Source organism: Aspergillus caelatus (genome assembly GCF_009193585.1).
Source record: "Aspergillus caelatus strain CBS 763.97 unplaced genomic scaffold BDV27scaffold_338, whole genome shotgun sequence".
Classification (NCBI taxonomy): Eukaryota; Fungi; Ascomycota; class Eurotiomycetes; order Eurotiales; family Aspergillaceae; genus Aspergillus; species Aspergillus caelatus.
Window position 1 is genome coordinate 1 of NW_022475601.1, and position 25626 is coordinate 25626.

The 25626-nt window shown below is 47.8% G+C and overlaps 10 protein-coding genes across 10 annotated transcripts; 6 read left to right on the top strand and 4 right to left on the bottom strand.

Moving 5' to 3' along the window:
- Positions 1 to 93: 93 nt before the first annotated feature.
- On the bottom strand, positions 94 to 4602 carry BDV27DRAFT_163631 (major facilitator superfamily domain-containing protein; the record flags this gene model as incomplete). The annotated part of the gene is made up of 7 exons (XM_032073570.1): positions 94 to 1347; positions 1396 to 2104; positions 2151 to 2245; positions 2310 to 2401; positions 2826 to 3406; positions 3466 to 3721; positions 3771 to 4602. 7 exons carry the CDS (start codon positions 4600 to 4602, stop codon positions 94 to 96), a joined length of 3819 nt encoding a protein of 1272 aa, XP_031921452.1.
- A 2833-nt stretch (positions 4603 to 7435) lies between these two features.
- Positions 7436 to 9180, top strand: BDV27DRAFT_137823 (uncharacterized protein). The gene is made up of 2 exons (XM_032069080.1): positions 7436 to 7616; positions 7678 to 9180. Exons 1-2 carry the CDS (start codon positions 7580 to 7582, stop codon positions 8655 to 8657), a joined length of 1017 nt encoding a protein of 338 aa, XP_031921453.1. The 5' UTR covers positions 7436 to 7579; the 3' UTR covers positions 8658 to 9180.
- On the bottom strand, positions 8756 to 9693 carry BDV27DRAFT_70098 (putative tubulin-specific chaperone Rbl2). Its single transcript, XM_032077342.1, has 4 exons — positions 9589 to 9693; positions 9158 to 9337; positions 9018 to 9104; positions 8756 to 8956 (listed from the first exon to the last, which is right to left on the bottom strand). The coding sequence occupies exons 2-4, from the start codon at positions 9323 to 9325 to the stop codon at positions 8855 to 8857; spliced, it is 357 nt and encodes a 118-aa protein (XP_031921454.1). The 5' UTR covers positions 9326 to 9337; positions 9589 to 9693; the 3' UTR covers positions 8756 to 8854.
- A 450-nt stretch (positions 9694 to 10143) lies between these two features.
- Positions 10144 to 12435, top strand: BDV27DRAFT_70114 (flotillin domain protein). Its single transcript, XM_032077343.1, has 7 exons — positions 10144 to 10454; positions 10518 to 10617; positions 10702 to 10981; positions 11037 to 11082; positions 11132 to 11649; positions 11703 to 11930; positions 11999 to 12435. Exons 1-7 carry the CDS (start codon positions 10450 to 10452, stop codon positions 12148 to 12150), a joined length of 1329 nt encoding a protein of 442 aa, XP_031921455.1. The 5' UTR covers positions 10144 to 10449; the 3' UTR covers positions 12151 to 12435.
- A 323-nt stretch (positions 12436 to 12758) lies between these two features.
- BDV27DRAFT_163636 (RNA polymerase II transcription factor SIII subunit A-domain-containing protein) lies at positions 12759 to 14029 on the top strand (the record flags this gene model as incomplete). Its single annotated transcript, XM_032073571.1, has 3 exons — positions 12759 to 12816; positions 12878 to 12954; positions 13013 to 14029. 3 exons carry the CDS (start codon positions 12759 to 12761, stop codon positions 14027 to 14029), a joined length of 1152 nt encoding a protein of 383 aa, XP_031921456.1.
- Positions 14030 to 14773: 744 nt separating this feature from the next.
- On the bottom strand, positions 14774 to 15472 carry BDV27DRAFT_70124 (NEDD8 family protein RUB1). Its single transcript, XM_032077344.1, has 4 exons — positions 15339 to 15472; positions 15172 to 15226; positions 14975 to 15057; positions 14774 to 14899 (listed from the first exon to the last, which is right to left on the bottom strand). The coding sequence occupies exons 1-4, from the start codon at positions 15347 to 15349 to the stop codon at positions 14806 to 14808; spliced, it is 243 nt and encodes an 80-aa protein (XP_031921457.1). The 5' UTR covers positions 15350 to 15472; the 3' UTR covers positions 14774 to 14805.
- A 143-nt stretch (positions 15473 to 15615) lies between these two features.
- Positions 15616 to 17039, top strand: BDV27DRAFT_137830 (uncharacterized protein). Its single transcript, XM_032069081.1, has 3 exons — positions 15616 to 15950; positions 16017 to 16278; positions 16347 to 17039. The coding sequence occupies exons 1-3, from the start codon at positions 15873 to 15875 to the stop codon at positions 16985 to 16987; spliced, it is 981 nt and encodes a 326-aa protein (XP_031921458.1). The 5' UTR covers positions 15616 to 15872; the 3' UTR covers positions 16988 to 17039.
- A 150-nt stretch (positions 17040 to 17189) lies between these two features.
- Positions 17190 to 18409, top strand: BDV27DRAFT_137833 (60S ribosomal protein eL42). The gene is made up of 4 exons (XM_032069082.1): positions 17190 to 17262; positions 17773 to 17865; positions 17933 to 18117; positions 18182 to 18409. Exons 1-4 carry the CDS (start codon positions 17260 to 17262, stop codon positions 18219 to 18221), a joined length of 321 nt encoding a protein of 106 aa, XP_031921459.1. The 5' UTR covers positions 17190 to 17259; the 3' UTR covers positions 18222 to 18409.
- A 1185-nt stretch (positions 18410 to 19594) lies between these two features.
- hxt8 (putative MFS monosaccharide transporter (Hxt8)) lies at positions 19595 to 21778 on the top strand (the record flags this gene model as incomplete). Its single annotated transcript, XM_032073572.1, has 12 exons — positions 19595 to 19654; positions 19712 to 19739; positions 19795 to 19856; positions 19913 to 20103; positions 20158 to 20586; positions 20696 to 20747; positions 20807 to 20816; positions 20865 to 20994; positions 21062 to 21201; positions 21285 to 21398; positions 21466 to 21571; positions 21640 to 21778. The coding sequence occupies 12 exons, from the start codon at positions 19595 to 19597 to the stop codon at positions 21776 to 21778; spliced, it is 1461 nt and encodes a 486-aa protein (XP_031921460.1).
- Positions 21779 to 22218: 440 nt separating this feature from the next.
- BDV27DRAFT_70169 (Zn(II)2Cys6 transcription factor) lies at positions 22219 to 24777 on the bottom strand. The gene is made up of 3 exons (XM_032077345.1): positions 23891 to 24777; positions 22652 to 23820; positions 22219 to 22575 (listed from the first exon to the last, which is right to left on the bottom strand). The coding sequence occupies exons 1-3, from the start codon at positions 24509 to 24511 to the stop codon at positions 22335 to 22337; spliced, it is 2031 nt and encodes a 676-aa protein (XP_031921461.1). The 5' UTR covers positions 24512 to 24777; the 3' UTR covers positions 22219 to 22334.
- Between the last annotated feature and the right edge of the window lie 849 nt (positions 24778 to 25626).

Here is a 25626-nt window from a genome sequence, read left to right on the forward strand (position 1 = left end):
AAAAAAAAAAGAGATAGAGAGAGAGAGAGAGATTCATCTATTAATCTACTGTATAATCTTTATATTCCCTTCTATAATATATTCCATCGCACATCACAGAGGATCAAACAGTACAGGATCCTCACCACCCCAGAGATTCCCTGACAAACTCTCTAAAGTCTCAAAATCAGGCATCCAGAACGGGCAATCTTCCTCTAGGTCAATCCAGGGAGCAAGCTGGAACGCCATGCGTACTCCATGATCCTGCGCTGTCGGATCCATCTGCACTGAGTTAACATCGGGCATGCCCGGACCGGTTGCCGGATATTCCTTCGACATGCTACCAGTGTTTTGGGGATTTGCACTGCCGTGTTGGGCCGTCATCAGTTCGGCCATTCCAACTTCCTTGGCTGTATCACTTCCCTCGAGCTTCTCCATGGCCGCGTTGACGAGGAGCTCGAATGCGTCTCGGTACTTCTTGACCCATGCTGCTCGTTCGCCCATGACGAATAGCACCGTGGAGCAGGCGCGGATGTCGTTGCTCATTTGTACAGACCATACCTCGCTAGTGTGCGTCCATAGGGCGTACAGCAATGTGATACCTGCCATAAATACGGTCTGCACTGCTAGGAAAGAGTGACCGTATTCGAGCGTCTGGTGTAATCTTTTATGTGTCTGGCAGATGTCGCCGGCCGCGCGGAGACAGATATGGTAGTATGGGTCTGTGAGAGTGAGCGACGGCAGAAAAGGCTGAATCAAAAGTCGTAGCGCCCGGTTGTAATGTAACATTGGATAGTCAAGATCTGCTCCACTAAATCGCAGCAGTGCTGACTGTTTCCACTCCTCCAATTCGAGGAACAAACGGTCCATCTTTGAGCGGAGGGTGTGGAGTGGTCGGTCTGCCCGATATATCTTATGTTGTACTTTGGAGTCAATCTGACGTATCCTTATTAAGTATAAAGCAAATGTCATCGTTGTTGGTCTATCTGTCTGTGGGACTGCAGTTAGAGCAGTAGAGTCCCGTACGTCATCGTTCACGTCTAAGGGCAAGGGGAGGTCGATGTTCCTGTCTGCAATGCTGAACGGCCGGCCCAGGGACATAGATACGACTCTCTCTAAGTAGTAAACTGTCCAGAATAGCCTTCGCCGCAGCTGGGCTGTAAATGGATCAAGGTTGACCTCATTTGCTTTCCTGTGAAGCCCCAGGTCAATAGCAGTACGCATCGCTAGTCCTATCATGTACCACACTCCCTGACTAGACGCAGAGCGAAGGTGGTACACAACTAGAAGCGTCATGGCTTTTATGTTTTCAATGGATCGTGCTTCGCACATAGCTGAAGCTTGTTGGAGGGCGGTCATATAGAATCGCTTCTGTAAATTAGAACATGTTTCGATGGCCCATAGTGTACGACTTACCTCAGGAGGGATGTATGAGTACCGCTCACTTAATTGGAGAAAGGTCGCTCCGATCGCGTATACTATGTATAGTTGAAATATTCCAAACTTCTCAGCCTTGGAGAGTTCCTCGCGTTTCTTCTTCGCTAACTGCCAGCGGGCCTCGTGTAGTCGCCATAGCTCTCTCCTGTCGAGGAAAGGATACCGTGTATGGAGTCGTGTTAGATAAGCATTCATGATTCGCGATCCCATTTCGTCATTCGGTGGCTCAGCACCCTTCGCCAGAAGTTCCTCCATCCTCGGCGGCCGAGATCGATCACCGGCATTTCTAGTACTAACTGGTTGATAGGAAAGGCCCAGATTTGCATTACTCGTACTTAGGCTATTTCCAGTGGATTGAGCACTCTCTGAACCTCGTGGTGGCGCCAGGACTTGGTTCCAAACTGTTGTCTGAACCATTTCACCCAAGTTGGCTGCCAGAGAGACCCCTGAGCTCGACCCCACATACGCAGGAGCCTCTAAGGAATTCAATGCAAGAAATCCCACCAGGTCCCCGATAGCGTTGTGATCGATACCAGTCGGAGAACTACGCTGAATCGATTCTTGGTTCTGAGGTGACAAGAATCCAGCAACTGGGCTTGTGACACCACTACTGGCATTATTGCCCGTCCGTCCCGACTTAAGTTGAGACTCAAGATACTCGATACGTTCTTCCAGAGCACGGGTGTACCTACTTGCATTAGGGCATTCGGGAGAAACAGAATGGGCAGGCTTACGCATTTTGCTGGCCGCTCTCCTGTCGCACAGTGGCCTTGTCACATGCAGCCCCGGCCTTTTGACAGTTGGAGCACACCGGGTACTCGTTGTCACACTACGCAATTGTCAGGATTTCTGCTAGCGACATTTACCACGATCAAACTTAGGATGGGACTGACTTTCTGCTTCCTCGTTTTACAGCGCGTGCATGCCGTTCTGGCGCGCTTCCGAGGGTTGTATTCTTGGGACGGAGTCGAGTCTCTAGAAGGTGCTGTTAATTCATTTAGATCCATAACTCAGAGATCTACGTGAAGGCATGGTTCACGTCAAACAGAAGATCGTCAGTGGATTCCAGCAACGTGGAGAGATGGTTGTTGGAGACTTGGAGTAGAATCAGAATATGGGGATGCCAAGACACGTGGAGTTGGTTATCGATAAGGGGCACACATGATACATTACGAGACTAGTACATACAAGTAGTATTATGGACGGTGGCTACCCAGAGGAAATCGTGGATACTTTATATTTATCTTATTATTCGAATAACGCCTGAAGTCACTTTTATATGCTGTGATACAGTACGTAACCCTATAGCATGTTGATCTATGACCAAGCCCAAACGCCGTATATGCAAACCATCCCAGACAATGCGAGCCTCTCTTGACCAATGTCGGAGTTATCAGACTAACCCCTACGATTCGCAATATTAGTAGAGGCGGACTGCTTCTCAAGATCCGAGGGCACACTGTCTTCCCGAACAGCATGCTCCTGGTGTCCACGGCTATCGTCATCATTCTGTTGCTTCTTCTCCGCCTCTTCTTCGCCCGGGTCCTTGGGTCTTTCTAGTCCTCTATCTTTAATAAACAAACACGCAAGGAAACAAATCCCGATCAGCGGGACTTGCAAAATGAAAACTCCCCTTGAGGCCTTCGCATAGGCAGTGATGATTTGCTCCCAATCTGCATCCGCAACGCCTGATCTAGATGGCAATGAGTATGTTGAGTGAGCGAGATTCTGATATCTCTCTGGAAGATTGGACTTGAGAACCGCCTGCAGAATCGCGGCCGACACAGCCAGCCCGCAAGCACCGCCCAGGCAGCGGAAGAAGTTGCGGTTCGATATTATAACTGCCCGGTGAGCCTTGGTGCAGTGAGCTTGGAAGGCCACTAGTGTAGGCTGGAAGGTGAAGCCTACACCTATGCCCTGTATAAGGACGATCACGACTATTACTCCAATACTGGTATGGCGATTGAAAAGAAGCATCAAGCCGGCACCACTGTTACCGTATATTGTTAGACTGACATCTGAAAGAATCCCTCTGAGACAAGTACTTACAGGGTCCAAAGACCGAAACCTGTCCAGATAACCTCCCCGTACCGTTTGCGGCGAGAGATGTACTGCCCAGAGCAGATGGACGCCAGTGACTGGAAAACTACCAGAGGCGTCGTTAGCGCTGCAGAGAGCATTGGAGACCACCCTCTAGCATTCTGATAATACAAAGGCAGATAATAGAGGTTAGACTGGTAGACGGCCCCAAGAAGGAAGCTCTGCAAGAACAAAGTACATATCACTTTATTCCTGAATATAACCACTATTGAAACATTAGTCTTCGTCGCAAGGTAATAATGTGAAAGACGCACTTGGAAGCATAGGAAGTGTTGCCACCTTCCACTCTACGAAAATGAACACAATCAGAGAGCAACTACCGATGACTAGCATGCTTATCACCATTGCTGAGTCCCACTGGAAGTAAGAGCCGCCGCCAGAAATAGGAATGAGCAGGAAGATGACCCCGATAGACGATGCAATGATGCCGTAGTAATCAATCCGTCCCAAATTCTTTCTGAAACTAGTCTTTCGGGTATTGTCCGGCATGAGGAAATATCCCACCACCATCGAGCATACTGATAACGGAGCGAGGAGCCAAAAAAATGCCCGCCAGGTCGCCTTCATGATAAATGCAGCTGCAAGGAAAGGACCAATTACGTTTCCAAGTCCAAGCGAGGCACCCAAGATTCCCTGATACTTGCCTCGTTGTTCAAGGGTCACGATATCAGATACAATGATATTGGTCAAAGAGGAAATACCACCTCCTGCAACACCTGCCAGTCCTCGAAAGACATAAAACATAGGGGCATCCTGTGACAGACCACAGAGCAAATCGGCAATGCAGAGCAGGGCCAGCGCAGAAAGGTAAACTATCTTTCGGCCAAAAATATCGGAAAGACGGCCATAGAGAACCGTGAACATGGTGTTTGCGATGAGGGACGATGTCCCCGCCCAGGAGATAGTATTTTCAGCATGGAGATCTTTGGCAATTGTGGGGAGAGTGACACTGATGCCATTCTGGTCGACGAAAGTGATAAGTAACGACACTGCCAGGCCAGCAAAAACCATCAGTAGTTGACCAGTTGGCAAGAGATTGGTCTGATCATGCAAAGCTTTCTCTGCGGCTTGTTGCCGATTCATCATTTCGCGTTCTATTCAAACAATGCTTGGGTCGTTGCATTTGAGGATGAGCGGCTTCAGATCGGAGAATATGAGATATCACGCAGCGGATTCTATTTCTTCACAAGGTATAGTGTGTGCATGACCCCCATTGGGACCAAAGAGTTTTTATTATAGAATGTGTGGCTGAGTGCAAATCTTCTTTCTCCTTTCTTTCATGAGGAGGGCACAGAACCATGAACATATAAGGCAAGGATGCGCAGCAACCTAGTCAATTGGGAAACAAGAAGGGAAAATTTTTTCTTGCTGATGCCATGAGTGAGTGTGATGCATTCTATCATCTTTGCCATCGTCGTAATGCTTCATACTGGGAAAAGCATCGGAGTATATGCCGACAAATTTTCATTCGACGCTTGTTCAAGGGACAAAAGCCAATTATTGCCCAGGGATTCAGGGAACTCCACAGATACGTACTTCCAAGTTGGCGACATCCATCCACTTCTTCCCAAATAATGGCGCTAATGGTACTCCGTCAAGGTCAGACCATAGGATGATTGCGCGGGACCCATTCCGCTCTGACTCTGGCTTCTCGTTGGAAAACTACTCCGGAATATGAGGGATGTGGATCTTTGCTGTCGGCAATTGATCATCGCTGATCGGAGGTCCGAAAAGCTTGGTCGGATGCGCGCCGAGTTCCGTCCAAGGACTTACTCGGTGATTATCAAAGCCCCTGCTCTATTCAATTCTCCCTTGCTTTAAGCTGTGATTCTATTTAGCTTATTTCTTCTCCCCCTTTCTTTCACTTATTGTGCAACCGGATGTTTGTCTAAGATAGTATTCGTCGCTATCTTAATTCCTCAAATGGCGTATTCCTTTGCTTTTCACACTTGGCCAGATGGACAATGCTCACTTGCTTGTCCGCGTAATCAACAATGTGGGTAGCACATTCTTGGAGAAGCAAGCACAGGAAGTGTATCGACATTCAAAGACGAATAGTTCGACCTACTGCTTTTGACGACGATCAGGAGTGTTCTTCAGCAAATGAAATGTATTTCCTGTGGCGTCTAGGCTCAACCCATTTTAGCTTATATACTTGATTAGAACAAGCCAGTCCAGAGACTTGAACGAACATGTCTGGTGAAAAGTTACAAGTCACCTCTTAGCAGTAACAATTAGCCATGACACCCTTCGCATTCTACGTGGATTAGGTGTGTGCAGGCGCAATTGGAACATCTAGAGTACCTGGTGTCCAGGGCGAATGTACGCCGCGGGGACCAGCCGCAGGGTCTCCCCCATACCCATGGGCTTCAGCCACGCGACTAGCACCACTGCTACCTTGAATAGGTTGCGTTGGGCGCCCGGTGCCTTCTGCTGCAGCACTCTGACCGGGTATAGGAGGCTGAGGCAGATAGCTTCCGCCAGTAATGTTTCCTTGGTTTGGAAAAAAGCTTTGATTCAAGGCTCCGCACGTAGTGCATGTGAACTCGATCTTAAAGTTTGTGAGAACTAGTTGCGCGGCAGCAGGATGCCCCTCGGTCTGAAGCTGTCTTTGGGGCTTGGGTTGCCCAGTCTGCAACGCTGACGGAGGGTTGGGGGCTGACACTGCATAACGAGTCTGGTGAGGTGTGATTGGCTGATTAAGAGGATTGCCTAAAGTTGCTTGCTCCGGTGACTGCATATTGGGTGGATGATGCACTGCAGCTGTCGGTTGTACTCGATGCGAAGCTTCTAGTTGGGCGTGCGACTGCAAAGCCTCGCCGTGGATTTGTGGAGCTTGAAGTGCAGGATGATTGCGCTGCATGCCACCATGCTGAATGCCCTCAGCGTCCATGAGGCCATGTTGCATATTATCTGGAATCCATCTCGGTCCAGAAAGACTGCTGTAAGTTGAACCCTCCGGTGGTTCTTCAGATGGAGGTAGATGACTGCCTTGTTGGTCGTCTCCGCTGGAGTCGAGAGTATCAGCTCGTTCTTCCCGGTTTCGAGTCTGTTGTTGCTGCAATCTAATGAGGGCGCGCTGTGCTTGCCGTATCGATATCTCATATCCATGGTAACGCTTAACAGCATCCACAACCTCTTGCGCCTTAACATTGTTCCTCATATCGAAGAGTTTCGGTATCTCGTTGAGGAGAAACCGCACATGAGACACTTCTGACCGAACAGGTGTCTTGGTGGTGGAGGTCGCATTACTCCGACAGCTATGGCGGTCTTGAAGGCTGCTAATGTACGTCGCATTCTTATTCGCGCGACAGACGACGCGGAAAAAGCAATTGTTCGACGATCGACAGCCTATCACCACACTCTTTTTGTTGCTTCTTGTCACCCGAAGCTCCCAATGCTGCCTAACCGATATACTTCGTACCAATGCTTTGAACTCTTCCAGCGAGGCAAACTGTTGGCCCATATGGAGCCCCGAGTATATCTCCGTCATGCCGGTAAGGAAAGGTGCCGCAGATGGGACAGGCACGGATTGATTTTGCAAGTCGTTTCCATCAGTAAAACATCATTAGTTGGTCAGAACCGATAGACTTCGTAAATGCCAAATTCATAAGTCGGTCGGGCGTCGTTTGCGTATAAGCGCCAGAAGCATGTTCAGAAGGCTCCATCCAGCCTGACACGAAGCCTAGATAATAGGAGGGCAATTGGCATCGCTAATTATAGAAAATCTCGGCGGACACTGGATGAATAGCTAGCAATCGACCCCCAAAGGGCCGTGGTTGGTTGGCTCACTCGGCGTTGTTAGCAGCGATAACAGTTAGTAGTAGTAGTAGTAGCAGCAGTTGGGGGTGAAAGTACGGGACCATAAAAGGCACCCCCGAGCAAGATTTATGGCGGGAGAGTGAAGAAAGAAAGAAACGGCCTTAGCGCGGATCCCCAGACCGCTCGCATCAGCCTTTTTCTAAAGCACCCAACCTCCTCGGCGACCGAAGCAACCACCGATTTGTTCAACCGTCTGCTATTGGCGTCAATCGCAAGAATCATACTTTGATTTGCTCGTACAATGGCGTCTTACGGCTTACTAGATCAGTCGGAAGAAGGTCGGCGTTGTCACTGACCTTGGACAAGCTTCCTCCACTTCACCACGCTAACTCCTTCCAGATGCTCTCCACAAGTCGCGCCTGCTGAACGTCGAAGAGAAACCTTTCAAACGTATATCAAAACGACTTTTGAACCCCGATTCGCTAGTTATCTCCAATGCAACCCTTCCTCCCACCCCTCCGCCAGACGGAACAGACGACGATGCCACCGCAGCAGAGGCAGAGAAACAGAAGAGGCTTGAACAATGGCGCCATTTTCGCGAAGATGTAACACTGGACTTTGCTGCATTTGAGAGCAGTATCGCGCGCATTCAATTTCTCCTTACGAGCAATGAGAAGGAACGCGAACGATATGCAGCCGAGAAGCTTCGGATTCTCTCCACTATGCAAGCCGTACGCGACAACACAGCCGAGTTGAGGGCTCAGTTAGAAGAAGCACAGCGGCTCTTAGCACTGCGGAAAAGCTACGATGATTTGGCCGATAAAATTACCAGCAACCGTCTCTTAAAGCCGCGGGAAGACCAACAGGCAAACCTACAGAAGCTACAGGCGGAGATTACTGAACTCGAGAAAGAGAGCAAAGACTACGCGAAGACTTGGGCTGAACGACGAGAACAATTTGGCCGTATTGTGGAAGAAGGAATGCAGCTCCGGCGTCTTATCAGAGATGAAAAGGAAGAAGTGGAACGCAGGGAAGGCATGCAAGAGGGTGAGGATGGAGATGACGGCGACGTCCCTTCCAAGGGAAAATCTAGTGGAGCCAATACACCACGGCATGAATCTGATAGCGCTACTCCATCTCAACAAGGGCACGACGAAACGGGCCGTTCACCTGCTGGCCTACATGCAGAGAGATTGACAGCAGCAGGGGCAGCATCGCCCTTACGCCAAGTCACCATGGCTGAAGATGATAAGAAGCAATCGTCAGAACAGGATGCTACTATGGTGGATGAAGGTGAAGTGACTGGAGATGAGAATGCGGAGAATCCTGATGATTTAGAGGAGGGAGAAGAGGTACCTGACAGAATGGATATCACGTAAGCGACATACACATCTCTTGATGTCATTGCTATTGATATATCCTTCATGAGGTAAGGAGTTATGCTTGGGTGGCGTTAGATAATGGTAATGTTCATGATTTATAATCTTCTTTTCATTTGTGATATTAGGTGGTTGTATCTTTAGCATGGTAGCATATTTTGCACTGATGTCCAATTGACCTCCTCAGCTGGTGGTCCTCAAGCGATCTCTCGCTCAGCCGTTCTGGCCTTTGAAATAGCATCCTTGGCAGCATTGATTTGCTCGACGTTGCTCTCGGGCCCTTTGTTGCCCTCCTCGGTCTGCCACGGAGTGTTAGCCAGAGGGATCCAAATTATGTGAAGCGCAATTGTCGAAACTGACCAGGAGACCCTGAAGCTTCACTATCGACTCTTCAAGCTTCTGTTTTAGGCTTGGGAGGACCTTCTTTGTTTCTTCAAGTGCAAGACGCTTCAATAGGATTAGCAAAAATATTCGTGATAGCTGTTCGTGGATGCAGATACCTCCTGCCTCAACATATACTCTTTGTTCTCGTCATCGCCGCCCTGTTGACTCTCTAGTTTCTTAATGCGCTCTGCCTGTTCCTGCGATTCGCGGTGGTAGGATGCTTCTTCTTTCACCAGACGCAAGACAGATGACGTAGCGATCTCCAATTGCGAGCGTGGAGCCATGGTGCTTTGTTTCTAAAGGACCTAGTCAGCGATTAACTCACGGGAAGTCGGTATATAATAATGAGTATAAAATAATGGATTATCCAGAGCTGGTGATGCTGAAGGGAGTTCATATTGAAGTCACATCGTAGGGGCATAATTATAGTTCAACCAGGTATCCTGAACAACAAAAAAGCGAGCTGCCATGTACTCCGCGGCAGACCCTTTGGCTTCGACAGGGGTTTAAGGTTGCCTAAGATGGAAGCCATGCAGAGCGTAGATACCTTATAATATTTGCTATCTTTTAAATTCGATAATAGCTCAGTAGAAGCCTCTTCTTTAGGAGATGTTAACAAGCACTGAAGAAGTTCGGCGTGCTCTTCTTACCCCTCCGCAATTATGATGCTATCCAAGATAACTTTGCATTGTTTGTTTGGTGGGGGCGAGTGCTATTACACGTGACACCATTTATCTGTCAGACAACATGGCATGGATTATTCACTACATACAGAGTATATTCTTTCCAAGGCTAGCAGACCTGCGGTTACCTATCTTAGGATGAGGGCAATCATAGATTCGCTCATATGTCATTTTTCTACCCTACTTTTCCCCTGACTTAACCGGTACATTCCTCATTTGTGGTCATATCTCTGAGTCACTTGACACGAACATGGCTATCCCCCAACGGAAGCACAGCATCCTAGGTAACTCGCAGCTTACCCACCGGAAGCCGATGGATCGCCCAGCCTTGTCATGGATTGATGCGGGCCCTACTAGTCTAGTAGTATGAGACGTACGAATGGACTACTGGCTTTTTAGCTCATGTATGCAAGGCTGTGTGTGCCCCGTCGGGCGTTCGTGTTGCATGGCACCAACGGCATCGCCTCCTCACTATAAGGGGTTGCCCCGGGATTTCTGCGTATAACAATACTTTGTCCGGAACATGTGCCGAAGGTTTATGGAACGCAGGGCAAATCGTCAGGCGTCATCGTGGGGTGTACCTGTAATTATCTAGCCTTGAGGCTCTTTAATCTACGCTATATAAGCAACGTCCAGGTTGCGGCTTAAGACGACTTAGACATCTTGGATACTGTCCAGTTTTGTTAGACAGAAATTAAAGACTTCAGTGTAACAACGTGTTGAAAATGTGGTATACTACTGCCCGTTAGAAACAGTTTTCTTCAAGTTTTTACGCTAACTAGGTGTCGCACAGGTATGCGATTGCAAAGCCAAACGAATATCTCGTGCTCACTGGAGCCGGGATAGACGATATTCGCATTTGCAAGAAAGCTATAGTACTCCCCTTCCAGCGAGTATGTTTTCCCTTGCCAAGAAACAACCAGTAATTTGCTTGGAGTTCAATGCTGACAGCAGTTTTATTTTTTTCTCATGAATAGTGTGAGAGGATCTCTGTGACGCCCTTTGATTTGGCGCTCAATCTTCAGGCCATGACTATGGAAAAGCTTCAATTTTCATTGCCGGCAGTGTTCACTATCGGAGCCGACAATGAAATGGAGGCACTCAAAGATTACGCTCGGCTCCTTGCAGAGAACTCCGACGACAAAACTAATGTCCAGAAAATTGTGAAAGGCATTATCGAAGGTGAAACTCGAGTCATCGTTTCCAGCATGTCCATGGAGGAAGTTTTCAAGGAAAGGCAGATTTTCAAAAACAAAGGTCCGTAGCTACGATTCAACTTGGCTAGCCCAACCCAGCTAACGCTGTTGCATAGTGATTGAGAACGTGCAAAAAGAACTTCAGCAATTTGGCCTGCGAATGTAAGCCACCACAATCGAATGAGTGCTCCTTCCACTAACACAAGCATAGTTACAACGCCAATGTCAAGGAGCTCCAGGACACTCCCGGCAGCGAATACTTCAGCATCCTAAGCCAAAAAGCGCACGAAGGAGCTCTTAACCAAGCAAAGATCGATGTTGCTGAGGCACGGATGAAAGGTGAGATTGGAGAGGCAGAGAAAAAGGGCAAAATGAAGCAGGAGATCTCCAAAATTGATGCCGATACTGCTGTCCTGGAGACGAAACGGAGAGCCGAAAAAGCCAAGGCGGATTCCGAGCTCATGAATCGTCAGACTGAGCTCGATGCCAGTGTTCAAATCAGCAAGATTACAACCAAGCGCCAGACGGAGATGAAAGATGCAGAGCTGCAGAAACAAGTGGAGTCCAAGCGTGCCGAAACCGAACTGGAACGTCTTAGAGCCAGTGAGGTCACTAAAAGCAAGGTTGCGCGCGAGTCTGCACAGGAGAATGCAGATGCCGCTTACTATACGGAACAGAAAGCAGCTGATGCGCGGTTGTATAAACAAAAGATGGATGCAGATGCAGCCTGTAAGTTCGCCAACCTCTTGGAGTTATAGAATCCCTGCGCTAACTATGCTTAGATTATCGTCAAAGCAAAGAGGCCGATGCTGCCCTTTATCAGCAAAAGCGCGAAGCTGAAGGAATTCTGGAGATGTCTAAGGCATACGGTGCCCTTATTGACGTCCTCGGAGGACCTCAAGCCTTCCTACAGTTCAGAATGATGGAGAATGGTACATATGAGAAGTTAGCCAAGGCCAACGGCGACGCTATCAGAGGACTATCACCCAAGATCTCAGCATGGAACACCGGTGAGTATCGCTCCTAAGCGCTATTTTCAACGTGTAAAATGTGGTGAAAAGCTGACTTCAAGAAAAAGGAGAGGGCTCTGGAGATGCAATGGCCCCCGTCCGAAATATCATGCAAAACCTTCCGCCTCTTCTCACCACCATCCACGACCAGACCGGCATCAGCCCGCCATCCTGGTTGGGCCAGATGCCTGTGAATGGTGAAGTCAACAAACGAAAGTAAGAGACTATCCACCCGGGAAACTGAAGCTTTATACGCGACTCCTCCTGGCATATGACCAAGGGGAGATATAACGATTATTCCACAAGTCACTCAACCATCTTTTCGATTTACCATTCCATTTTATCGATTTTTTTGCAGTCCTTGCTTTTTCTCTTTGCTTCTCTTTTCCTTTTTCGTAATACCCACTGTCTTTCTTAGGTCAATATCGAAGGTTTTTATGTTTCTGGGGTAATGGGTAATGTATGTTAGTACAAGAAATCAAGTATTATATCAATCTTTTTTTTTTATGCAGGTCATCATGAAACCAGTTTGTACAGGGAAACGGATAAGGTCATCCACGTAGACCCGAAGTGCTTTCGGCCAATCAAATCATGTGATAAGCGTCATCCGCACTGGGGGCCATGCATTGTACTTTCAACGAGTCTACTACTATCCAACACCATCATCCCCCTGTAATAGTTGAATTGGGTTAATGCACCATTCGGGCTTCCCTGGGCATGTCACTCATTTTTCTGGAACCTCCTCTCACTTACATTTACGAACTTGATATATCACAATCTACCCATGCTACCTTCTTGGCTGCTTCTTGGTCTCCGTGATACTCGATAATGCCGCCGCCTTCGCTCCTTCAGCTATGTACAGCGACTGCTGTTAAGAACGTGAAATGTGCGCATATTTCACCGATCTAGTGCTTGGAACCCTCATACTAACCTCATGACTACCTCAGATTTAAATGATATTGGAAATGTTCCGTATATCCTTGCGCGCCCTTTTCTCTTGAAGATCGAAAGTCCTGAGAAACTCGTGAGTCGTTCTAAGACCAGTTGACTAGCTCATTGCCTGACCACTGCCGCTTTGATAGAGAACTCTAGAACTGCAATCCCCCCATATTATAGACGAAGATCAAGAGCTCTGGCTCGAGTTTATAAAGCGAGATATACCTAGATGGGACGAGTATGATATACCGGAACAATCCGATTGTTGGTATGACGTATATTGCGAGCTTCGAGAACGTGTGCAGAGGGAAGTGGATGAAGATGCCGAGAAACTGAAGCTGGCCCTGGACGGGATCAGTTCAGAGCGTGCCAAAAACAGTGTTAACTTTGTCCCTGACCGACGCGATATTCGCTTACCCCGAGAAAGACCGACGGCGAAGCAACGGTATGCTTCTTATGACCGAAAAATGGGGGGGATCAAACCTATGTTTACATCTACGAAGAATACTTTCGGCTCGTCAGACACACTAGGATCAGCCCTCTGGTCCTTGGAGCGACCGCCGCCTCCACCCAAGAAGAAAAGCAGTATATTCACTGCTCCGAAACGGAACAATGCCCTGGCCGTGCCCACAAAACACTTGAATAATAGAGCCACACAAGTCAGACAAGCCCCTCGTTCCTTGATTGAGGAGCACAGACGGCCGCCAGAACCCGTCATTTCTCGGCGGACTAACCCTCCTGCATTGAGAGCACCCGGGCGGTCTAACCTTCAGAGTATACCCGAACGGAGAAGTCAGAGTCCTATGGTATCTACGTCCTTGCGGGATAGGGAAGCAAGGCTACGAGCTATTGCCTCTGGGCAACGAACGGGTTCTAATACCCCCAGTTCCCCTGCCTCTTCGCAATTGCCTCCTGCTGCGAGCTCAAGGTCAAGGAATACCCAGACACCCACCTCAAATAGTCGCAATGAGCTTTCATCTGTAGAATTTAGCTCACTGCCACGCTCGCACACAACTGAAAGACACCGATCTGCTGAAATGGAGCTCAGTACTGCTTCCGATGGGCCCAGAGGTTCCCCAGCACAAGCTCCTCGGCCTGCAATGATTCGAAAACGGCCTCCTCCAAATGTCTTCATGCAACCCAAAAAGAGAAAAGTCAACTAACATCATATCGGATTCGAAGCTGTCATGGTCTCCATTTTTAGTGTCATCCAAATCCTAGTTCGCAACCATAGCTCTGTAGGTTTAGCAGTTTAGGGAATTGGTGTGTGGTTTGTCTTTTTGTCGGTATTAGCGCAGGGCGTTCGCATGTTGATCTGGGTTCATCTTCTCTTCCCTTCCTTTTTCCTGGCTCTGTATACTCAACACCCCCACTTGGCATTGTCGAATGGAGTTGTGTCGAACAACACCTCAAGGTGTATATGTATTTGAACCGCATGATCTTTACGATGTCTATGATTGTGATGCCAAACAAATATGTGCATTTTTGCTCAACGAACTTCAGTCTTCAAGGTATATCCAGTTTACAGTCTTCTTCTGAATTTTGACAGGCAATTTCTTTATTACGGCTACATCTTCTGCTCTATCCTCTTTTGGCGAAAATCTGGTTTGAAAATTCTTTCGTGAAACTTATCATTACTGCGTTGGTGTAGCACATTAAGAGTCATTCTGAGTCGGGGGTGACATGCATGTGGCACAGACACGCTATGCGGATTCAGGAAGCATTCCTGATATTAAAACACCATTCGCTTGCAGCCAGCACCGAACAGCCCGCTTCCATCTCCAGGGTATAGTAACGAAAACATATATGAGCTGTGTTCATGCCACAATATTCGGCGCGCCTTCAGGTATCAACTGCAGAGAACCACCCAGCTAATTCAAATATTGCGCCCCATTCACAATCCCGATGGTGTACAATATTCAGGACTCAAGGTAGGTGTTTACAAGGTCAGAGATCCACCACGGAGAGCGAGAACGAGGTGTAGTGTCGCACCACCTTCGAGATTGTATTCTGACGCAGTTTTATCATCGGCCCTATCACCCGCAACAAACGTATTAGCTCGACTTCACGTCTCAAGTATGACAGGCTTCGCTCCGGAGTCCACGTACATCTGTTTTCCACCAAAGATCAATCGTTGCTGAACAGGCGGGATACCCTCCTTCTCCTCAACACGCTCCTTTATCCGGGACACCTGCGTGAACTTAGTAACCATGATTCAAACGAAAATGACTTATCGTTCCGCATTGCGCAAATCAACGGATACGACGCGATCAGAAAGCAACCGTAATTAGAGGTAAGACAATACCTTGTTATCAGGCTCGATGTCCAGCTCAATCTCCTTGCCGGTGAGGGTGCGAACCCTACAGCAACGCTCGACGGTCAGCCTATGGTCTCACTTTCACCGAGACGACTGTCTCGTCGGATCTCCAGAATGCAAGGACGGGGCTAGGCGCTACGGCACACATGACTCACTTGATCAACATCTTCGAATATTGTGTGTAATCCGAGACTTGAGGAGATGTCTAAGCTAAAAACCGGAATCTAGACGCGCAGGGTATCAAATCCCAGGTAAGAATGAGGGAGGGAGAAATAGCAGTGAGGCTCAACTACGGTGGTTGACTGGAGACGGTGACGGGAAGCTGCGCCGTGGCGCGGGGCCTTTGGTGGGGCGGGCAATAAAATCGAATACATTCCGTGGAGCTTAAAGGACTGGAAGGTAAGTACACAGATCGTATGGCTCAACTTTTATTTCACCATCCCTCTGTAAGAAGTTAGGTAGTATAGTACATAGGTCTTACTTCATACTATATGCGTATTTTCAGGTTATATGGTTGGCCTTGTTGTGTGCGAACTTATATAGCCCTACTTATGAACGCCGAGCACTATGATATATACCGACGGCGTTAAAGTCTCCTTTTCGTGGATCTCTCAGCGAGTTTCAACTGCACATCCTCACCACAAATACTTTCGAAAGCAGATACACCACCACAGTGCTTATGATTAAAGATGTCTGAAATTACTTCCAGCAAACCGGAGATAACCAATCCTTTCGAACAGATTCTTACGGACTGTCAACACGATCCGGTACCTCTGTTTACCCCAGTTTCAAATATAATCCCCACAAACCTAATCAAAAGTCGAACATAACAGAGTAAAGTCCAAGACTGCTATGAAGATCACCGTACGAATAGGAATGCGCAATCCAAGGCCAAACTTCTAAGTCCCGATTTCTCGGGCTGGCAGACAGATGAAATTCTCCGCAAGTTGCACGCACAGGCAGCCAACACACAAAGAGATAACGAACCCTCCTTTGTTGATCCTCGAAACAACTTCACGCTTTATGCCCGACCGCCACCAAATATCCGGGAACTGGTGGCTGAGATCCAGGCGGATATTCAAGATGCTGCGCCAGGTTCGTTTTCATTATGACTCATGATCTTCCGTCTAGTCATGCCAATATAACTGATATCAAATGCCTAGCTATCTGGTTGACACCACCGGATTTCCTGCACATTACCGTGATTGAAATGGCTAGTGGACGGACAGAAGCGGATGTCGAGGCTTTTCTCGCCCATTTACAAGAGAGTGGTACAATACCAGACCTGGTGGATTACACATTCCACCATCGGACGCGGTTGGTTAAGCCTATTCTCAGCTATGATGCAACTGCCATGGCCTTGAGCTTCGTTCCTGCGGCTGGGGAGGATACTGCCGTTGGAAACCAGACATACTGCGGTGAGGGGGATAAGTATACCTATCACCATTTGCGACATGATCTTTTTGATCGCTTGACTGCAACCGGTTTACTGATGAAACCGAGGTACGTTGTTCCCTCGGCACATGTTACCATTGCGCGGTTTTTTACACACGATGGATTTGTGGCGGGAGGCTCAAGGCCAGATGGAGTCCCAGTTGTAGATCAGGAGCGAGTCGTTGCGCTGGTTGAGAGGATCGAACAGATTAATGAAAAACTGCGGCAGAAATATTGGCCGCAGGAGAATGGGGCCATGCCTGCGGAAGGAGAGTGGATTGTTGGACAAGGCAAAGGACTAGAACTTTGTAAGGGCAGGTCATATTATGGTGGAGGAGAGAATGTTGTCACAGGGAAAGGGTTCCCATGATTGTCTATACATTACATAGATTAAAGATAGAAGATCAAGCAAATGACGACACTGATTGGGTGTGGGCTAATTGGTGCCTGAGGTACCAAAATAAAATGATGGTAGACGGTCTTGGCGTCACCAGAAGCGGTTAGACCGCACTTCCGTAATAGGTGCAATAGGGCCTAAGCGAAACGAAATCCCACAACCCATCAGACGGGCAGCCGACTCGATCCCTCCCCGACAAGAGACTATCAACGACCACCGAATTCGCCCCGGCCAAGTCAGTCAAAATGGTAAGAGCCTAATATTATTGTTTTATTTGCTTGCTGCTATGATTTGGAAATTCTGGACATTGGAGATATGTGGTCGACATTTTGGTGATGCTTGCGGAGGACGACTCTTCTCAACGGACGGGCTGAGAGATACCGGGCTTGACGAAACGCCTACGATCGAGAAAGACGACAATTTTTTCCAAGTCAATAAGGGGGTAACCCGGATGGTGTGGGTTGACCGGAAAATGAGGCGACCATGTGTCCTGGTTTGAAGCGCGAATGGTGCCCACACAAACCGGATTTCGTGCGGTCGTGTCAAGGAGATCAGAATCTTTTTCGACGGCACTCAAGATAACGACAAGCGCGATACAAGTTCTCAACATCCTTTCCCTCAGCCTTCCCCCTTCAATGTCCGCTATGGCGACCAGATGTCGAACTACATTTCTCCGATGACCGGAATCCAGAAATCCTGATGCAGCTTTACCAAAATTCATTCGAACAGCAAGCGCTGATATTCTTTTCCCCAACCAGGTCAACGTTCCGAAAACCCGCCGGACCTACTGCAAGGGCAAGGAGTGCAAGAAGCACACCCAGCACAAGGTCACCCAGTACAAGGCTGGCAAGGTGAACATACCCGAACGCTACGGTTCCTGCCAATACGACAAATGCTGATGCGGATGGATATCTATAGGCCTCCCTGTACGCCCAGGGTAAGCGTCGTTACGACCGGAAGCAGAGCGGTTATGGTGGTCAGACCAAGCCCGTCTTCCACAAGAAGGCCAAGACTACCAAGAAGATCGTCTTGCGTCTTGAGTGCACTGCTTGCAAGCAGAAGAAGCAGCTCTCTCTGAAGCGTTGCAAGCACTTCGAGCTTGGGTACGTCTTGACTGAAACATCCAGCCTGTCGACAACCAACATATAATGCTAACGACTTCTACAGTGGTGACAAGAAGACCAAGGGTGCTGCTCTTGTTTTCTAAATTTGCGATTTCCTTGTTCGGCTCTGGGTTTCCTGCATTGCACAGGCCGCTACTCCCGCGGCGGGGCACATGACATTGGGCAATGGGAAAATGAATAGGACTTCATATTCAGAAAAAAAAAGAATATATGACTCCTAGTTGATGAGTCTCTTCATGAATTAATCCCCTTTATGACGAGTAGAATGTCGCAAAATAGCCTCCTTTGACTGTGTCCGTGTAAGCCATCGAGCTTTACGCCGTGCCTGCTAGATCTTCGTATGACTTTTAGTCTTTCGTATTGTTCTTTCGATCTTGTGGAACGGTAGTGTGTTGCAGTATCTCATGGAGTCTCCACACACGCGGCTATCAAGCCAAGCCACCAATCCGCTTTATCAATGGCAGCGAGACGTCAGCCGGGTCAACTTCTACCCACCAGGCATGCCCTATGCCAAGCCTTCTTTCTCATCTCAAGAAAACTTGGTTTTGTACGCAACATCGTCCCACAAGGGAGCGCTGAAAACATACATTGAGCAGGCTAGGCTTGTTCGTAGGAAAAGACTGATTGCTTATGCTAAAGTATACTCTATCTACCCAGCCGCTCCGATCTTAATCGAAATCAATAGTCATAATAACAGAAAAGAAAAAGCTACTGGTCTTATTCTTATTATATATCTATAGTGTACATTCTTAGATATAAACTTAGTTGACTACTTGAAACAATATTGTAGTCATGAACCACTTAACAGTGTAAGTAGTTCAGACTTTGAAATCGTGATGGTCTGTCATGGCTTGGGCTCCACTAGTATTTACTCACCTGCTTCTGAGTTTGGGATGGTATTTCCGAAGCGACTATTTCTCAATGGTGGAGGAGTGCACACGATATCACCATATATGTTCTCAACACAGCAGTAACGTAGGCTTAGATTTATGGTCTTAGTTACTGGCAATCTACTGCTCTGTATAAGTTTTCACACTTTAGAATCTTACCTTGGAAGTTCATATTGTCTAGTGTGTTGACTTCCTACTAAGTACTCAGCCAGCCCCCCCCAGAAAAAAAAAAAAAAAAAAAACGTAGCTTAGCTTCTACTGAAGTCTTTGAGTTACTTGCAGGAATATCTGCAGTTGGAATAACGCGGAATTGCCTTTCTGGGCTCTCCCCCGCTCTTCTCCCCCCTCGCGGGACCTTTTCCCCCAGATCGTCATCCTCCTCCCCATATTCTCTCCAGTAATCTTCTAGCACCCCCACGACATGACACTTGGATCGGCTATGCTCCGAGCTACTAGTCTATGGATATGCACCTCGGTTGGCTATGGTGTTTATAAGCTGGAGTATGTACTCCAAGTACTGTGAGATAATGTACTGCCTTCTTCAGTCTATTCCTTCGCAAGATACGATGGCTATCTGGTACACCCTTGGCGTTGCGTTTTTCGCCGCAATCGGCACTTTCCTCTTCGTAAGCTTATATCCTTTGTCAAACCATATGGCTGGATTAATTCTGATGCGCCAATAGGGCTTTGATACTGGAATTGCGACCACAAGTAAGTGCAAGCAAAGACTTGTTAGTTGCTAGCAGCAAACTCATACCGAGACTAGCAATCGCCCACCAGAGTTGGATTGATTATATGAAGAATCCTTCTGATGGACTTACTGGGGCTGTAAGTTGACCCTGAAACGCTCGCTCGCTAAGGGACTGGTGATCTCAACTAGGCAGGTGGTTGCTGTCTATATTGCTGGCGAAGCAGTCGGTGCTCTTACGCAGACAGCTATCGCCGATAAAGTTGGTCGCCTACGTTTCATGGAGATGATGTGTGTCATTGTCACAATCGGAACTACTATCCAGACTGCTTCGGTCAATATTGGGATGTTCCTTGCAGGCCGCGTATTGGCCGGGTATGCTGTTGGGTAAGTGCTCCTATACTTTAAAAGGCTTGGATTGTAATGATAGATGCTGTATAGGGGAATGGTTGCAACTGTACCCATTTACTTGAGCGAGATTTCTGACCCCCGTTATCGCGGTCTCATTGGTGGTATCTCGGGATGCGGGATTTCCCTCGGTACCATGGCTTCCAACTGGGTTGGATACGCCTGCAGCTTTGCACCGTATGGGCCAGTCCAATGGCGACTTCCACTGGGAATTCAAATTCCATGGGGTATCATTATGTTCTTCGGGTTGATCACTTTTATGCCTAACTCGCCGCGTCACTTGATTCGAAGTGGGAAGGTTGAACAAGCACGCGATGAGTTCAAACGAATTCGGAGGGACTTGCGTCCGGATGAAATGCATCGTGAGTTCGAGATTATGGCTGTGCAGATCGAATACGAGATGGAGCGGGAGATCACATCGTACAAGGAGATATTCAAACTCTTTAGACACCGTGTTCTAGTGTAGGTTCTTTCTCTCTCCCTTCCCCCCCCCTCCCCCCCACCAAAACCTCTCATCTCTGTCTTTCTCGCTCTGTCGTTAAATACCTCGCATCTAACATAATATATCTAGATCAATCGCAGTTCAGACTATGACAAGTCTTACCGGTGTGAATGTGATCCAGGTATGTTCATTGCCAACCCATTATTTACCCGGAATATACTAAACTACATTTGCAACCAGTACTATCAAAGTAAGTCATCTTCACCTTCCAAGCATACCTTTACTGACATCAAACTAGCAATTCTATACAAATCACTAGGCATAGACTCTCACACCATCCTCGCTCTAGCCGCAGTCTACGGTACCATAGCCTTCCTCGTCAACTGCCTGACGACAAAATACCTCACTGACCAATGGGGCCGTCGAAAGTAAGACTTACCATTTCCCCCCAATCCAATATTATAGCACTCCACTGACGAAATCAATCCAAAATAGGATGCTCCTCTCAGGTCTAGCAGGAATTATAGTCATCGAAATATACGCCGCAGTCATGCAACGAGAGTTCCAGAATACAGACAACCAAGTTGGAAAGGGTTTCGCCGTCCTAGGCATCTATCTCTTCGTCGTAGCTTATTGTAAGCGAAAACCACCATATAGGATTAACCGACACCCGAAGCAAAAAGAAAGAAAAGCTAATCATAATGGAATGCTCCCACAGATGGAATGCTAAACAGCACAACCTGGCTCTACGGCGCCGAAGTCCTCCCTATCTCCCTCCGAAGCAAAGTAATGGGTCTAGCGGCTGCGTCGCACTTCATCGTCAATGTTGCAAGTTCGTTTATCTACCTCTATTCATGGATATTGAGTATATATGCTAATTCTGATCGAAAATTTTGCAGTCACCGAAGCTGGACCAAGTGCGTTTGCTAATATCGGGGAGAATTATTATTATGTTTTCGTGGCTTGTTCGGCTTTCTTCCTAGTTGTGGCTTATTTTTACTTTCCGTAGGTTTTTTTTTTTTTTTTTTTTTTCATATGTTGCTCTGAAATCTTTACTGATGAGAAATTTACAGGGAGACCAAGCAGAAGACGCTCGAGGAAATCGCTGCCTCGTTTGGTGATAAGGTTGTTGCACCTGGGGAGAATAGTAAGGATGGGGATGATGGGGATGACGCTGGAAAGGCTACATCTGAACGGGTGGAAGTTGCTTGACGACATCTTTCAATACAATACTTTGGTAATCAGTTACTTAGGATAGTTTGACATAATCAAGTTTCAATGATATATTCTATATGACAAAAGAAAATAGAGACATATCGTGTGACGTTTCCATACAGAAGACAAGGAAATTGTGTTAAAGAACGTTAAGGGAATGATCCAGGTCATTGCATCGATATAATATAGCCAATTGTAAAGTGTGTAGACCATTGAAGGTCCGGGATTCTGGACGCGGGGTAACGCCCACGCCAGAGAATCTGATTGCAGTCACCCCCAAGTGACTGACTCCTCCCCACAAGCAAAACATGCGTGAGTGCATGATATCATGCTTGACTCGTAATACGAGGAGGGTCCTGACATCGGATCAACTCCGACGGGCTCCCGCCATCTCGCCTTAGCTTTCTTTCTGCAAGCTAAACCGAGTCGATTCTAGATCGAACGGCGGATATTTCACGGCCAGAACTGGACTCTGTCTTCTCTAGCCGGAAATAGCATGGTCTTGTAGCGCGCCATGAGATCGAGTACTGATAATGCGGCTCTAGCCGTCAATCTATCCCAGTCCTGACTGACGGAGGCGCTGGTCCTGCGCGAGGAAGTTCCATCCATCCCATTGGACCGATGACGGACTCACCCAGTTCTGGGGACGGAGTTGAGCAAATAGTGGCTCCGGTATGTAGTCCACCGGTGGAGTGGGGTAAGGTTGGATGAAGGATGGTGCAGCTGAGGTCGGCACGGTGTTGTCCATTGGTACTAAGGTTTGTTGTTGCTGGTTTCGGGCACTGACGAAGTCCCTGGATATCCTTTGTTAGTTTGATATTGTCTGAAGGTGGGATTTCGGGAGGGGGTTGTATGAATGGGTTTACTTACAGAAGCTGGCGGATGACAGGCACGGCTTTACTGCAGAAATTACTGCGATTCGACAGTGCCGCGAAGGCATCCAATGATCGCCAGAGGAGATCATGGGTCTCGGTGAATTCGAATTGGTTGTCCGGGTGCATGAGAATAGCGCAGAGAACAACGACTGCGTGGAAAGCGTGGAAGCTCCCGAGTCCACTGTTGTACCATTTGTACGTGGAATACTGGGGTAGATCGTGTAGGGACTGGTAGATTGCCAGGGTTGCCTTGGCAGATGCGGCGCACTTAGCTCTGGCAGAGCATGTCTCGGGCGTAGCCTCGCCTTGCAAGTAGCGGCATAGATTGGGCCGGAGGGCGAGAAGGAAGAGCTGGTGGAGGTGGCCATACAAGGTGTTCAAGTTGGCCAGATGGTGAGTTGGAAGTGTTTCGCCGCTGGCGTCGAGTTGATACCGCTTGTCGCAGGTTTCGTGGATCGCTAGGATCTCAGTCTCGATCTGCGAGATGCTGAATCTTGGTGCAAATGTGAAGAGGGTTTCGCAGATCATCGAAGAGATTTTGGATAGCTGGTACTCTAGCAAGAGGTAGGTTGTTTGAGTGGGATGCATTGTGGGCTCTGATGCCCCTCCTGTGAGCAAGTCCACGTCGTTGATCTCCAAAGGGAACTTGACATCCTGAGAATGTATTCTCTGATCCGGACCGCCAAATGTGTTGTTCTGGTTAATATAGAGGATCATGAGACCCGTCCAGGCGCGCCTACGCTCCTCGCGCTCGATGGGCCCCAGGCCAAATCGTTCCGGGTCAACATGGCCCCCCATTGAGATTGCTACATGATGCGTAAAGCCCAACAAGGTCCACGTAGGTAGTCCACGGTGGATCCTTGCGTAATTAACGAGGACGAGGCACTGGAGAGAGTTGATGGAGTGGCGAGAAAATACGCCATCAGCTGCCAAGCATCGCAGCGCTGCCGAGCGATAGCGCGATGATAGGACTTTGATATTGCGGCTGACTGTTTTTTCACGGCCCAAGTCGGATAACAGTGGATCATCGTCGTCGAGGGCGGTGACTGCAATCCCCAAAATAATAAATAAGAGGGCAATCCATGCCGTGCTTACACTGCTTGGGTCGTGACAGAATCGCTGATACTCAGCTTCGAACGTCAAATCATGCAGGATATGGAACATCTGATTCGAATTAGTTAGAGCCTCTCTAACAGATAAGTCCGGACGGGGGATGGGATAGGACAGGACCTACGGGAGAGAATACTCGGAAGTAGACATCTTTTAGTGCGTCGCAATATCGGCCCGGAGGAAGCACTGCCAGTAATTCCTCTCTGGAGATGTTGTTTCTGGCAAAGGGAATCTGTAAATCATCGCCTTCCTCTGGGATGTCGGCATCGACGTCATGCACTGCACTTCCAGTCACTGAACCCCACTGAGATGCCAGCGGGAGATAACGGACATAGCCCGAAGAAAATGTCTGAAGGGTGCCAAAGTTACCCAAGAACGGGCTTCTGACGTCAGGTTGGCTGATGCCGATAGAGCTGTCCGGTTCCGAGAAGCTTCCGGCCACACTAGGCGACATTTGTGGTGAAAGGGAATCACTCATATATGAACTGGCGGCCTGCTTATGCAGCGTATCTTCAAGATTGCGGATGCGCGCCAGCAGCTCCTTCTGCAAAGTCGCGTCCGCCGTCACTGTATTCTCAGAGGATAGCCGAGGCTGGCCCAAGTAGACACAGTCTTCCGCTCCTAATCCTCGTCGGACACATGTCTGGCACGGACGGCCGTCTCGGGAGCAGCGGATTTTCCTTGTACGGCATGCTTGACAGCTAATGGGCAGTCTCTTCCCAGTGGAACGACTTGATGAAGTCATAGTACCGATGGGGAGGGAAGAGGAACTGGTCTAGCCAACTCCACACGAAAAGACTTCAAGTGGAGGTCGTTACGGTCTGGGGTTTGAAAAAGAGATCTTATAATCCACAATCTATGATGGTGTCCACAGTCTTGAATGGCGATGGAGATGGAGATAGAGATAGAAATAGAGAGTGAGAGATAGATAGAGAGAGATGAGAACACATTTCCGAGAACTCGAGAATTCCGGTTGCCTTTAAACTGGAGAGAAAAGGCCCTTGTCCAGAGATCTGCGAGCTGAATCGGTAGATGAGCTACACCGAATCGAGATGAACACCTCCATTTCACGCACTGTTGGTAGGAGGAATGTGCAATGACCATTAGAGTTAACCCTGCAACAAATTGGAACAAAGACTACCTTTCCTAGTTGGTTGGCAGTTGGCTACATGTCGAATCAGGGACAGAATCCTGGTGCTTCTAGGGGCATGCAGCCAGACCTTCTAGAAAACGAAAAGCCATGTGGCCAGCGCCTCAATCTGTTTAAAGTTTTCATATTGCAGATTTTGTGCCATGTGGGACGGTATGCCACGCGAAAAAGGGAGCAAGGAACATGGTCAACGTGGAAAACTATTTGACAATGGCTAAGATGGATTTTAGGATCCGCTGGGGGCTGATCACCAAGTGGAGATTCGTCCAAAGGATGTGTGTGTGGGGAGAGGGAAGAGAAAAGGCTGCTGCATAGGATTAAGGAGCGACCATAACGCCAAAAAAGTAAAAAAAAAAAAGAAAAAGAAAAAGAAAAGAAAAGAAAAGAAAGAAAAAAAGAAAATGGGAAAAGAAAAAAAGCAAAAAGAAAAACAAAAGAAACCTTTACCATCTGTAAGTCGATATTTCCCCACAACCATTAGATTGCGGCGCTCTTTTTTCTTTTCCTTTTATTGGTATGGGCTTTCAATTAATTAGGTGAATGATTTTGATTTTCTTTTATTTTCTTTTTTTATTTAATTTAATGTATTAATTTATTTTATTTCCATATTTTTTTTTTTCTTAAGGGTAAACTCGTCTCTTTTCCATCTCCTCTTTTCTTTTCTTATTATTTTTTTTTGGCCCCCTCTCTCGAATGAATGCCCGCATGTT